The sequence below is a fragment of the Haemorhous mexicanus genome, chromosome Z (assembly GCF_027477595.1).
Source record: "Haemorhous mexicanus isolate bHaeMex1 chromosome Z, bHaeMex1.pri, whole genome shotgun sequence".
NCBI lineage: Eukaryota > Metazoa > Chordata > Aves > Passeriformes > Fringillidae > Haemorhous > Haemorhous mexicanus.
Genome location: NC_082381.1, coordinates 61143813 through 61158807, shown reverse-complemented (window position 1 = coordinate 61158807; position 14995 = coordinate 61143813). Strand labels below are relative to the sequence as shown.

The window sequence follows — 14995 nt, the reverse complement described above, 5'->3', positions numbered from 1 at the left end:
CTGGTTTAGAAGACAAAAATTTTTACAGGGCATGAGAACAGCTCTCAAGTCCAGAATAGTCTGAGATGAAGAAAACATGATTAATTCCTTTGCTTGTTAAGACAAGTGGTAATTTTTATCATTCCCAGAAAGGCAGTTATGTAACAGGGAAAAAGCTTCATTGTAGCCTGTTAAGATACAATGCAGGCTATACATGCAGAATACAAAAATACAGAGATACCAGAGAATAAGTAACACACAATCAAGGATCTAAATATATGTGTTTCAGAGTAGTAGGATGGCTAGATGACTTCCTGAAGTCCCCTTCAGTCCCACATTCCAATTTTCCTAAAGCAAATACTTTGACTAAATACTCTATTTATAAGAATAAAATAGAGTCTGTATCCAAACAACTGGGTTTTTTTTTTTTGTAATATTACTCTATCGGGGGAAGACAGAATTTAAGGGTGAAAAGGCTGACATTTAGAAAGAAACACTGAAAAGAAAAATATATAGCACTTTAAATGGATATCATATCTGCCCTACTTTAAAACTTCAGAAATTTTCACAATTGAAACATTTCCTCTGTGAAGCTGAGTTTACTTAAATCTCTCATCTGAAATAATTACTTCTTGTCTCATAAGAACAAGCATTTCAAAAATTTAATTAAACTTACAGGGAATCAGCTGAACCATTAATAAATCAACTACCTGTGGGGGCTTGATTGAAGAACACATATTGGAAGGAAAGCACCTGAGTGTGCCAAGTCTTGTAGTAAGGCTCTGACACACTTGACAAAATCCTTTTTAAACTTATCAATTGAAAAATTTATATTTTTATAGGAGTATTATTCTTCAGTCTTCTGCAGTATTCCACTACTTAACTCTTCATTTTATAAAATGGAAGTGTATTGCTGGAAGTGGAAAGAATGGGGTTTCCACCTCTGGCATTGTGTTAAAATTCTGTAATTTATTTACAAGCCCTGTCACCAATTTATTTTGACATGGGCAGCAAAGAAGGCATTTAGTGGTATACTGTGCTGGAAGAACAGGGGCACAACAAGTAGGTCAAGGGAGGTGATTGTTCCCCTCTGCTCCACGGTTGTGCATACATTTTTGAGCAGCAAAGCAAAGCAAAGAAGTTGACAAAGATGACGGAGTTCAGCAGAGGATCTCTGAGAGGCTGTGGAACCAGGGCTGGTTCAGCCAGGGGGAACAGCAGCTTTGGGGGCACCAAACAGCCTCCCCAGCACCAACAGAAGGAATAGAGGAGATGCAGGTGGGCTGTTCACAGCAGTGCATGATATGATGGTGAGGCAGCAACAGAGCTGAAACACAGAGAGCTCAGGCTGAAGCTATGAGGATAGCCCAGGAGTACAGACATGTCCAGCGTGGTTGGGCTGATGACATCCTTGGGGCTTTCATGGCTGAAGTCCTGACTAGCCCAGTCTGAGCTCAGAACTGGCTCTGTCAGAGCTCAGGCCAGAGATTTCCCCTGGTTCCCACCAGGCTGAACAGGGTCTTGTGAGAAATACTTTTATTTTCTTTGCTAAATGCACTAAATAGTATTAGTCCCTTGGACACACTGTCATCTTGTTGCTTTGTATCTGTCTAATGGCACAAAAGCAGTCAAATCATAGAATCATGGGATACACTGAATTGGAAAGGGTCAATCAGGATCATCAAAGTTCAACTCCTGACTATCCCAAGAGTCACATCATGTGCCTGAGAGCATTGTCCAAATGCTCCTTGAATGCTGTCAGCCTTAGTGCTCTGACCACTTCCTTGGGGAGCCTCCTCCAGTGCCCAGCTACCCTCTGGGTGAAGAACCTTTTCCTGATATCCAGCCTAAACCTTCCCTGACACAACTTCAGGCCATTCCCTCAGGTTCCACCACAGAGAGGAGATCAGTATCTGCCCCTCCGCTTCCCCTCATGAGGATTCTGAAGACCACAATGAGATCTCCCCTCAGTCAGGCTGAACAGAGCAAGTGACCTCAGCCAATGCTCACATGGCTTCCCCTCCAGACCCCTCATCCTCCTTATCACCCTCTTTTGGGCAGGAGGCATCCTCATTACCCTCTTTTACTGTGGCACCCAGAACTGCCCCCAGCACTCAAAGTGAGGCTGCCCCAGTGCAGAGCAGAGCAGGACAGTCCCCTCCCTTGTTTGGCTGGCCATGCTGTGCCTGATGTCCCCAGGACACGAGTAGCCCTCCTGGCTGCCAGGGCACTGCTGACCATGTTCAACTTTCCACAGACCAGGACCCTGACGTCCCTTCCTGGAGTGCTGCTCTTCAGCCTCATTCCCTAGTCTATACACACATCCAGGGCTGTCTCATCTCAGGGCCAGAATATGACACCTTCCCTTGTTAAACTTCATTTGTTTGATGACCTGCAATTTGTTGAGGTAGCCCTGCAGGGCCTCTCTGCCTTCAAAGAAGTACACAGCTCCTCTCAGTTTAATGTCTTCAGCAAACTTACTTAGTGTTCGAGTCCTGCATCCAAATCATTAAGATGCTGAAAAGCACCTAAGTCCTAAGGAGGAGCCCTGTGGAACTCCACTAGACAGATCTCCAGCCTGAAGCCACCCCATTCACTGCAACCTTTTGTGCAGCCTATCAGCCAGCTGTGTTTACCCAGCTGTGTGCTGGACATTTTTATACAACTTCAGGATCATGGGAGCTGATCATTCTCATAGTCATGGTCCTCCAGTTCCAGGCAGTGGGATCCCCTTTGTCCCTTACTGGTGTTGAGGAAGTGAAAGAAAGTGTTGAACATCTTTGCCTTGTCTATGTCCCTGTTTTTGAGGTGACCATCCTCATCCTGTAACAGCCTGATGTTATTTCTACACTGCCTTTTGCCATTAATATATTTGAAAAAGCTTTTCACTGACCCCCTCAGTAGGAGCCAGCTTCAACTCCAGTTGAGTTTCAGTGTGACAGATTTTCTCCCTGCAGTGGTGAGCAGCATTTCTGTAGTTCTCCTACGTCACCTCACCTTGCTTCTGCTGAGCCTACACCTTCTTTTTTTGCCTGTACCTCCCAAAGAAGATTCCTGCTCAGCCAAGCCATCTTCTGCCTCACCTGCTTGACTACTGGCATTTGGGAATTGCCTGTGCCCTTAGAAGATGTTGTTTAAAACATGACCAGCACTGACAGACCCCAGCACCTGCAAAAGCAGGTATCTTCCCAGGGTACCTTACTCACTAATTCCCTGAGCAGCCTGAAGTCTGCTCTGCTCATGTCCAGAGCTGAAGTACTGAGTCTTTGTATTCATTTTGGAACTGCTTTAACTTCAGCTGCAGTTGAAGTAAAATATTCCAAGTTAAATTTCGCTAGACTATTACTACAGGGATTACTTAGAATCACCGAATCATCCAAGTTGGAAGAGACGTTTAAGATCATCAAGTCCAACCCCCCACCCAGCACTGCCACTGTCACCTCTAAATCCAAACCCCATTACCCAGTGCATATGCCTCTGAAACATCTTCAGGGATAGTCTACCACCTCCCTGAGCAACCTATGGCAAAGGACCCTTTTGATCCATTCTAAGAATGTAGTCAGTGTTGACTATACTCATTTTCTTCAAGAGATGGCCTCAGAGGCCTAAATCAGCAGCCCAGCTGTAAGGAGTTTCTCACCCCAAAACATTTAGCAAAGTTAGTCTCAGTGAACAGGATCATGAGGCTTTGGAAAGCACTACCATTCTCTTGAATCCAGGTATGGCCTCCTGAAATTACATGCAAGGGAAGCAATTAAACCCCACCTTGATAGCATTCAACTGCACCCAGAAGTTTTTTACCCATGGCTGATCATTCTGCATCTCATGGAGAAAGCCACACAAATCTGAACAATCCCCTGGGCTCAGAACCTCCAATTTACCATAGACAAAGTAGGAGCAAAGGAAAATAGCCAGAAAGCTGTTCAAACAATTTTCTTTAGAAAAACATGGTAGAGTAACAAAGGCACCATTGTAATCATGGCATCCTCTTGGCACAGCTTCTACAGGATTAAGATTACCATTCCTTCTTAACTGTAAAATTCAGAGGTGGAGCAGAGGGAGTTGGGTCTGACAGTAAGGACGAGAGCTTCATTTGGAAATTACTTGAGGAGGAAGTTTCTGTCATGAACCACGCTTTCAGGATGAACTTATTTATGGTGCTTGTGCAAGGCAGTCTACAGGACATGTTGCTCCCTGGAGAGGCCTGCAGTCAAGGTAGAAGTTGAGGAATAGCTTCTTTTCAAAAAGCTTCAAATTCAGCCTATAGTGGAATTCTTCAGCATGGAAGCCAGACAATACCTCCTTCAAAGTAAGTCCCCAAACCATGGAGAGACAAGGATCCACAGGAAAAACTGAAAGGGATATAATTCCTTATTTTCTCTTACTGTACTGTATTTCTGGTAATGTAGATTTAGCAGTGAAATACCTGTGAGTTTTCACTGAATTCCATAGAATTCAAAACTAAATCAAGTTGTATTTGTTTTTCTTTGCTCTGTGTGCTGTAGGAAGCCTCAAATATCACAGAAAAATAATTATCAATTAAGGAAGTAAATTAATAAAAATCCCAGAATTTTGTCCTAGAAAGATAGGATCATAATGTCAACAGCACAAAACCAACTAACAGCTAGCTATTCTTTTTCAAAGGTCAGACCTGTTATTTTCAGTTACACCAGAAGCATTCATTTCCTACCTTTCACCAAGATTCATCAGAGTGTCCTGAATTTGCCACAGGTTTGGCTATCAGAAAAAAGCTGGGTTACTTTGTGGTTTCCCTAAAAAAGTCCTCTTCCATCCTCTACTCTTGAAAAGTTATCTCTGAAAACATAACACCTTTGGAATCCATGTGTCAATCCCAGCGACTTTATACTGATGGAGTTAGAAGCACTGTATCATAACATTTTGTAAAAAGATTGAGATCAAAAGCAGGATGTAGTGTTTTGTCTCTTCATCCATTCAGATCCTCAATAGCAGCATTCTGCATTTACATTCCAGATGGCACCCCAGATCCATGACAAAGCTGTTTGGTTTTTTTTTTTTTTACTTTCCTGTTATACTATTAACAAGAGATTCATTCAGAACACACAATATTCAAGCAGTTGACATTTTACCCCACACATTTCTTGAGGCAAATAAGGGTCAGAGACTGGTTTAGCTACATGAAGAAATCACGTGGATTTTCTTTATTAGTGTTTTGATTCTCACAAGATCAAGCAGCTTGATCAAGCAAGCTTCAGTTATCATCCTCTTCCAGAAGTGAAGCTTTTCTTCTGGAAAGCACATGATTTGAAAAGGAACTTTGTAACATTTCAGAGTGCACAAGGGCTGGCATGTTTCTTAGGAACTTGACAGACTGTGATAGCATCCACTTAGTTTTACACATATGGATATTTACAGAAACTTCCCTGCATCTCTTTCACCTTTGAAATTCCTATTGAGTTCCTCTGGGTTAACTTGCCTGAATTAGCAAGTTTAGCTCCTCACTGTTGCTTCTTCCTGTACCCTTTGTTTTCCCCTCTGCAAAAATTGTGTTGCTTCAAACTTTTAATGGGTGCAGCAAAACCAACTAGATCCTTCTGGCATTAATCACAGAATGAGTCAGTTTGGAAGGCACCTTTGGAGATCCTGTGGTCTAACCCCTGCTGCAGCAGAGCCATTTGGAGCTGGTTGCGCCTGACTGTGTCCAAATGGCTTTTGCAGATCTCCAATGGGGGAGACAAACTCTCTGGGCAACCTGTGCCAGTGCCCAGTCATGCTCAAAGAAAAAAAGAGTTTCCTGATGTTCAGAGAGTACAGCCTGTGTTTCAGTCTGTGGTCACTGTCTCTGGTCTGGTCACTAGGCACTACCATGGAAAAATTTGACAGGTCAGATTTTTACCATAATTAGAAAAAATTCAAGAAGCAGCCCCATCCTAGCTAAAAAAATGTCAATGATAATACTTTTTATCTGACTCCCTAATGAAATGAATGTTGGTCACTCACACTATCTATTCTTTCCTGTGGAAACCCAGGGCACTGGGAATATTTCTCCATCTGCTCTGGGGTGCCCTGACCACCAGGGGAGCACTGATTTTGACCCTCATTCATGGAGAAAGCTTCCTAGACTTCAAGATAAACTAGAATCCACAAAAGTGTGAAATAGATTATAGAGAGTAGTGTAGGTGTATCACTTGGTGAGAAATTTAGATTTTGGGATTTTTGGTATGTTGTGGATGAAAGCAAGATGGAGGGCACAGAGCGTCATCCTGGGTTTCTTCTTCATGCTTCTTCCTTCTTCTTCAGGGGTTTGAGTGGCACTCTGTAATTGGGCAGAAAAGTCTGCATTGTGGACTCCTTGGGATCAGTTATTGGGTTAAATAATCTAGGTGTCAGTTCTTAATTGGATAGTTTAGTCTTAAAAGACCTTGCAACAAGAGATTGTTAGCCATTTTGTGCCTTCTAATGAAAAGCTGCCAAACTCACAGTAGTGAGACTGTTTCACTGATAAGAAATAATAAACACTTGAGTCTGAACATGAATTACTGCCTCAAGTGCCTTCAATCCAGACCCAGAGAAACCAACAACTGGTACCCCCACAACTGGTGCCCCGTGTGAGGAATTTTCTTTTGAGTCTGTCAGCTATTTTCACTATATTTAGAGCCCTTTGCACAGCTTCAAAGACAAGTCAAAACTTAAAAGTGTTTAATCCTTCAAACTTAAAAAAATTTGTAGAGAGACAGAGAGGCTCAGATTAATGATTCATTAGGACAAATGACAAGCAGAACATGGTTCTTTTATCTCCTTGCTCTTTTGGCAGGAACTAACTGCTGGTATATCACAGTACCCAGACCTCTGAATCAATCACAGACTGCCATTTCTTGCCTGATCTTGTAAATGGAATTACTACAGTGTTAACAAAGGCCAGGCTTCATTAGTTCTGCAGCCCATGGGATGTACCCTCTTTTTGTTGCAGTATTTGCTTCTCAGTATAGAATGAAACTGTACTTACCTTAATCTAAGACACTTCTGTCACAGGGTAATGAGTTTTGTTTCACATATAATATTTTGTACAATGTTAAAATGGTGCAAAAAGTGTGCATAAACAAAGCTATAATAAATACATGCAAAAATACCAGTCCTCTGTAACAAAATAAGCAGCCTTAGATCAAAACATGTTTGAATCTAGAAACAGTATACACACTCTAGGAGCTTGAACTTATTGGACAGGTATAAAGGTGTTGGTCTGTCTCTCAGAGGACATGTAATTAATCAAGAAATGATAGATTTTTCTGCTGCTTTTTATGAGGGAAGGATGCAGAAGAAAATGAGAAGTTGTCTCCTTGCCCCTTTCATGCTAATTAATGCATTTAGAAGCTGTACTGAAAGGAATTTAAACTCGTGATAGTCATAAGAGGACAGATCAAAGGAGAAAAAAACAGACCAAGTAAAAGAAAGCTGCATATGCCTTCAGTTAACAGACAGAATACAGGTCTGAAGGAGGTAAGATTTATATTTTTTTGTTTTACACAAAATTTTCAGCTTTGTTTAAAGTTTGTGCTTTAGAAAAGGCTTGACTGTCTCTAAGTGAAATCAATAAGCTTTATTTCCTTGGCTAGAATTATCTTCAGTAAAGTCACAGTGTTTTCTAATTTACCTGTATAGGGCAGGTAGATAGTGGGATATAATCAAGTAGGATCTGTTGTTGTGCTCTTCACATTAAAGAAACGTGATTACATGTGGATTTCTTCTTCACTATATTTGTTTGAATAGATTTTTAACTGTGCAGACAGCTGTGATTACCACCTTAAGACTGGGAATAAAGATTGTAATATAAATTCCCTACACATCTGAGTTTAGATTGTCAGCAGACATAAATCAGTATTCCCATCTGAAATTCAACAGATCTCTGAGAGTCTCCAGTGACTGAGAACCTATCCCCTGAGTGTTTACAGGGAATTACATAATAGAAAAACAACTATTTTTAAGATCAATATCAGTTTTTCTTCTAAATAGTTTTTCTTGTCCAGGAAAATTTCCTTTTTTTCTATATTCTAGATTTTGCTTTAGAAATCTGCCATCACTTGGTACCTAAATGGACCACATCAAATTCTGCAAACTCTGTTACACTCAGTTGCAAACATCTTGATATCAGTGATGATACTAATATGCAGACTATAGCTATGGTTTTGAGCTTTATCCTTAATTGAGACAATTGCGTGTGTATAGGAATCGACTTGATTTTGAAGATATCAGATTATCCTGCCTCTCAGAAATGCTCCCATTAAAACAAAGAAGCTGAAAATATTAACCTTCAATGGTAACAAGTTATTTATCACACTGACACACTGTGTTTCTACCCTATAGGTTTGAGCAGGACCAACCTCACAAAATGCCCAGAAGATATAACCACCTGGACAGCAACCACTTCAGTGGGAAAGGACACGTCTATTTTGCAATGGAAGAGTAAGTGCAAATCAAAACCTATGTTAGCATGTAAGCTGGTGGAAGAATTTTTATTAAAAGAAAACCAGAAAATTGTATCAAAAAAATTCGCTGTTGTATATAGATTGAGTGCCTTTTAACGATCTTACAGGTCTCTCTAATGTTTGCCATAGTGCAACCTTTGAGAGCTGTCAATGATAAGAAAAATCAGAATTGCAGAATTCGAGAATCCAGAGTTAAATAATATGATCACAAATCATCAGCCTTTACCAGGTTTATTGAAGCTTATTTAGAATTTACTTCTAAAGCTGTTGCAAGGTGATCTGTATACTGTATCTCTAGATTCACAGACCTCTCTTAGGAACCTCAAAGGGACACTGTCTCACCCTAAAGAATGGCGAAAACCCCACAGAGAAATGGTTAAAAAAAAGGGCAAAAGAGCAGTGCCATACAAACGTGACTCCCAAATTGTTTCTGGCAAATATTTTTATCTTTGAATTACAACAAAATATGTTTGGTCTGGGATTACTAGAGACACCACCCAACTGGTGATGTTTTATTATATAAGGCAAGTAATTCCAGTGTGCTTGGGATATCTGTATGTGAATTGTGCTGCTAGTACTGGCTTACAGGACCCCAAACTTAATGACTTGCTGCAAACACTCATACTGCAAGATAGCTGCTCCTCCATCAGCCCTGGCAAAAACAATAAACAAAGGGGAAATCTCTCTAATAGTCCATCCAAAGCACTTCAGTTCTCAAAAAAAAAAAAAGCTGGCTATCATGTCTCAGCACTTGAAACTTGAACCATGCTCACCTCTAACTGCTGTGAATTCTAGTGTCTTCATCCGTAAGTAGTTTTTCTAAATAGGCAAAAGTGATCCTCTCCTTCCAGTATCAGAAGTATTCTAGATATGAGCCTAGATTCCTAGCAGCACAACTTCAGCTTTAACTGGAATGGCAAGAAATTGCATACACACTTTCCATACTAGCCTCTGAGTAGTTAGGGAAGGAGTTAGAAGGCAAATGTGCAGTCAGAAGTACCAGCTCCAGAAATACATTCTGGGTTTTCTCCTAAATTTGCCCTAAACCAGGACAGGGGCATACAGGCTAATGGACAGCTAAAACAACACATATGACAAGCAAGAAGTCTGAAAATGTAGAGAGGGCACCAGCTGCCTGGAGAAGTGGTCCCTCCAAATTTCAACTGTGCTGGCAAGAGTAGGAAAACCAGTGGAGCTGTCTCACAACTTTGGCTGCATCAGAAAGTGACTGCTGTGAGCTCTGCTCTTGTGTTAAACGGGCCTGCAGGCCACACAGTCTTCAAGGGACAGAAGCAATTTACAAGATGCACATACTTGGGAAAAAGAAAATCCCTTTGTCTGCAAGGGGCTTCATGTTTCACATAGCACAAAGGAAGTTCAGACAAAAAGGCAGCCTGTTCTGCCATACAATTCTGCTTGCATCTCCTTTCAGGCCTTTTAGTTTAGAAGGAAATACTCCTTTATGAAACTTGGAGTCAGTGAAAATGACCACAAAAATAAATAAAAACTCAGTGGTAAGTCACCTATGCCTCTACTCAGTCCCAATGGAAGAGCCTGGGGTAATTACTGCAAGGCAACTAGGCATTAGATATACAGAAGTATGTTGGAATGGGTTTATCCTGATTCACATAGCAATTTTTCCCCACACTCTCTTCCCTTTAATCATTTTATATATTCTTCTGTTCCTGAACAGGCAAGGAACAAAAAAAAAAAATGGGGAATGAATTCCATATTTCTCAACAGGGAGGATATTAACACTAAAGGAAGGCTTTTTGTGACTAGGAAATTTGAAATTTATCAGTTTGCTTTTTGACATAAAGTGGAAATGTGCTGCTTCTGCCAAGTCCCCAGGGAACAGTGAGGGAAGGATGTTTTACAGCACAGTTTGCAAAGCATATTTTCCCTAAAATGACCCAGTGACACCAATAGTGTGCCTAGTATGTAATGCAAGAACTAAATCCTTATAGAGCAGTTTATGAAAAATTCAAAGTTTCTAACTCATGTTTTATGGTTGCAGTGTGTTTTATGTATCAAAAAACCCCCTTATTCATTAGAAGTTGTTGCAATATGGTGCAATTAGGATACATTTTAAATACTTGCTACCTAAAGAAATTTAGCAAATAAACACGAGCTGCATCATTGCAGATGTGGCATTTAATTTATTTCATATTCACTTGCAATATCACAATGCTGTGATTTGTGAGGCTCACAGACAGGTATGTTTTTGGAATCAGTAGCCACTGGTAGATAATTATTTTCAAATAAAAATATTTTTTAAATGTTTAAGAACTTGGTAGAGAAATTAGCTAACAGCTAAATCTATACAAACTAACTGAAATTACTGACACTTTTTCTGAGGTAAATTCTGCTCCATGTCTTCCTGTGATAAAAAGATGCTGCCACAAACTTTTGGTCTAACCATACTTGCTCCTGGGAGGATGCATCTAGTTGTGGTGCAAATTATTTTGTTTTACTTTCCCAACAGAGCTCTGGGTATTGGACTTTTCATTTTGGTGCTGGCAATTTTACTTGCCTTTGGCTGCTGGTATTACAAAAGACGTAGTGGCTACAAAAGTCTGCGGGTAAGTGTGGCAGCTCATTTTCTCTCATGCTATTATTTTGACAACATATTACCTTGATTTGCATGATAATAATGCAGAGAACATCAAATCTGTAAAAGGACATCCTTACCTCAGGCAGTATTTACACTGACATATGTCACAGACAAAACCACACAATATCAACACAACATGCTGTGAAGAACATGCAAGTCAGACAAAGGGGTAAGAGGAACCAGAAGCCAAGGGACAGGAAACTAGTTGCCCAACTTTGCCCAACACATCAGTAAAAAAATTTTTCTGTAAATTTTCTAAAATCAGTAAAAACAATTATATGTAGGAAGTGTTCTATTTATATTTACACAAAATGAAGAGACGTTCAGTGCCCTTTCCTCCCAGCCAAATCCCTTATTTTTATACTGAGCGTGATGTTCTCCAGTGTGGAAATGTCCCTTTGGCTAGTCCAGGTCAGATGTCCCAGCCATGAGCCCTCCCAGCTTCTCGTGCACCCTCTCTGTGGCAGAGCATGAATCACTGAAACGTCCTTGACTTAGAGCAAGAGCTACTGAACAAAAACCAAATAATCATTGTGTTATCAGCATTAGTCTCATAATGAATCCAAAACAAAGCACTGTACCAGCTCCTTAAAAGAAAATGAACTCTACTCCAACTGAAACCAGGAAAAAGCTTTATGCAAATAGGTGTTTTACAGCATCTTTTAGTTAACCTAATATTTTGAAGAAGATATAAGTAACTATTTGGGATTAAAAATCCCAGCAAAGGTCTCATCTAAGTCAGCAAATCCATTTCCTTACTGTTTCTGGTAACTTAGTCCCACTCTCTTTCTATCCAATTATCCAGTTATCTATCCAATACATATATCAACTGGCAGAATACCTAAAAGCTGAACTTTCTTAGTGAAATAAAAGCTGAATTTTCATAGTGAAATGTTGCAAAAAATGAAGGTAATACTCAAAAAAATCCCTTCAAAAATCAAACCAAATGTCTGCTTTGTATATCCTGGCAAAAAGCATAATCTGTTTTTTAATTCCCTCTCATAACAGATTTCTACTTTCTGGTTTTGAAAATCAATTTTCTCTTAGGCTATTTCTGGCTAGGGGAGAACTGGTACAGAATGTGTACAAAAGGAATGCTGAAAAACCAGAAAACAAAAAGGTTTGGGATTAAGGAAAGAAATAGCTGGCATAAAAAATAGGAGCCATTTGGCTACAAAAGATGTCAGTTCCTGCATCAGTCTGAAAAACGTGATACTTATTTTTCTGGCAATGTAACTGGATTACACAGGAAAGAGAGCATATGTCTCAGCAGAGACAGCAAAAAGTGGTAGGTGAGGTATCTTTCTTACTCACACTGTGTCTAATCCCAGATTCTAATACATACTGTATATGTGCTGTCAAATTTTGCTCCAACTTCACAATCTCTTCTTCCTTTCACCTTCCCCGTATTTCTTTATGATCTGTCACAGAGCAAAAGCTCTAGTGTGAGCACAATACGGAACGTGGTAGGTGAGCGAGAAATACTGGACAAAATGGCTCTGCAGGACTACAGAGACTTTAATTCTGTGGTAAGTTGCAACTCAAGATCTCACTTAAAACTGAGTAAGACATGGGGAGATAATATTGTTAAATAGGTACTTGATGATTTCTCCTATGGTGTATTCTCTCATACTTTGAGTCTTCAATGCTTCAATATCAATTTAGAAAGTACTATTTGGAAAAATTTGTACTGTGAAAAATTTTTTAAATTATTTTCAATTTATATTTATTCTTAAATTGTATGATCATTTTGCAATCTATTAGAATGATGCAATACCTGAATGCTGAAATATACTGAAAAACCCCAAACATCTCCCTAATTGATTTTCTGCCATTCAGACAAACAACAAATGGATTGTGTCTGGTATACTCTGACAAACATTATCAGAGAATATTACAAAACTTCAATGTGTTAGCTCTTCTAATCATTACAGAAAGATGATTACATTTAAACTTACAATTTTCAAAAAGGCAAATTAAGTGATAAATAGTTATAAAAAGGTGTGTTTTACCGCTAGAAATACAACAATATGCCTGCATCAAGACTCTTATAGAAAAGCTTCAATAGTTGTCTGAATTACCAATCTAAAACCACCCCACATATATAAGAAAATTATTCCTGCCTTTTTAACATCGAAAATTCTCTCTTTGGATGAACAGTAGCAATAAAGTGAATGTGATGCAAAACCAGAAAACATACTAGCAAAAAGTAACCTTAAAAAATAGACAAAATTAATGAGCTCAGCTTAAGTCATAGAACTATATCTAATATGGTGGTAAATAGCTTGCTGTGTGTTTCATGTCATTTTCTTGTAATTTTCCTTGTAATTCAATTGGGATTTTTTTTTGATCTTTCACACCCATTTTCCTTACCATAGGTACCTGATGCTCCACCAGCTTATGACAAAATTGCGGCAGATCAGTCACCACCGCCTTATTCACCATGATAACATGAAATTTGAAACCATAAACATATTGATTCCATTTACTCATACTCACTCTTTATTTCCTGTTTAAGCTTAACTTCCCTAAAGCTAAAATCATACAAAAGAAAACAACATGTCTTCATTAGCAGTTACTGAAAACTATTCCCGCTTAATTTACAGAACTGGTCCTTGAAATGCCTTAATAAATCTGAATGTGCTTTTGTTTTAAGCTTTTTACTTCTTGCAGTCAGATGAATACATTATGGTCTGGTCATCTTGAATCCTTCATAGGTCTACATAGATCTGTAGTCAGACACTATTCAGTATCAATCAGAGTAAAAAGTGACAGCACCTTTGTTTTCATCTTCCTCATTTAGTTTCCCTTTCTTTAAAAAAAATAATAAAAACCCACAGAAAACCAAAACTACATCAGACACACACACAAAAAAAGCCACCAAAAAACAAAACCAAAAACCCCAAAAAACTACTCCTCAGAATGTGATGTAAAAGAATCTGTCACAAAAGGAACCAAACTATTTGACTAGATGTTCTCTTACAAACTGTTTTCGTCACCGGCAGTTTTAAAATCAACTTCCTCACCAGCAGCTTTAAAATCAACTTCCAAAAAGTGACTATGTTTTACAACACACTTTAACCTCACCTCACTAGTTTATGTACCTGTAATGAATTAATTCCTTATAAAACATGATCAATCTAGGCAACTTGGAGTCTATATTATTTCATACTGCAATGGATTTAATGACATCGTCTTTCATTTCTTTATGGCAGTCATGTGAGAGAGCAAAAGAACTTTGTAAATTTAAAGATTTACCGGTCATTTCTTTCTAATATGATGGAACTGTATAAGAAAATGCACAAAAACCATGTTTCTTGAAGAATACAGAAGACAGCAGACTCAGATGTTAATTTTCCAAGCTAGTGCCAGAACACTAGCTGTAATAACAAACTAAGGATTTTGATATGCAAACTGGCTACATACATTTGATGGTTACTGTTTAATCAGCCTTTTTGTTATTGCTTGCTTGCCAGATTATTACTTAAGATCATATGCAAATCAATAAATTTATACACAAGGCCTGATATCTCACAGAAGAAAGCAGCTAGAACAGTGCAACATTCTTTAAAATCAAAAATAGTTACAGAAGAAAACTGATTTCATAAAGCAATTATTAACTGATATTAGTAAAGAACCTAGTTTTTTGTAATCATATATGCAAATACCAACATATTAAAACAAAATAAGTTTTCAACACAAGGTATGGTTACTTGCCTAACATAAACTCCATTTATACTGACAAATAATAAAGATGGGTTTTTTGAAATGTTTCTTCTGTAATAAAAAAGTTTATATAGATTAGTAAAATTGTTGGAAGGTAATAAATATCAGTAATTGCTGTGAAAAGTTATAATCCGTCCATATGTCTTTACAAATTTAGTTGATATATTTATTTAGAAACTTAAGAGACATATTTCCTATGTCTCTAGAAAATATG

At 38.7% G+C, this 14995-nt stretch overlaps 1 protein-coding gene across 2 annotated transcripts; it reads left to right on the top strand.

Annotated features, from left to right (window-relative positions):
• The first annotated feature begins 4148 nt into the window (after nucleotides 1-4148).
• On the top strand, nucleotides 4149-14198 carry MLANA (melan-A). Of its 2 annotated transcripts, none has more exons than XM_059836754.1 (5): nucleotides 4149-4288; nucleotides 8320-8418; nucleotides 10927-11023; nucleotides 12486-12584; nucleotides 13434-14198. In XM_059836754.1, exons 2-5 carry the CDS (start codon nucleotides 8345-8347, stop codon nucleotides 13500-13502), a joined length of 339 nt encoding a protein of 112 aa, XP_059692737.1. In that variant the 5' UTR covers nucleotides 4149-4288; nucleotides 8320-8344; the 3' UTR covers nucleotides 13503-14198. The 2 variants fall into 2 exon arrangements, with proteins under 2 accessions (XP_059692737.1, XP_059692736.1); XM_059836753.1 differs by lacking the exon at nucleotides 4149-4288 and adding an exon at nucleotides 7326-7455.
• The last annotated feature ends 797 nt before the right edge of the window (nucleotides 14199-14995 follow it).

Excerpts from the sequence above, each read along its gene's own strand:
- MLANA (XM_059836754.1), top strand. The coding sequence starts at position 8,345 with ATGCCCAGAAGATATAACCACCTGGACAGCAACCACTTCAGTGGGAAA. Across the intron at positions 8,419-10,926 it reads GTCTATTTTGCAATGGAAGA|AGCTCTGGGTATTGGACTTT; the intron begins GTAAGTGCAAAT and ends CTTTCCCAACAG. Across the intron at positions 12,585-13,433 it reads ACAGAGACTTTAATTCTGTG|GTACCTGATGCTCCACCAGC; the intron begins GTAAGTTGCAAC and ends TCCTTACCATAG.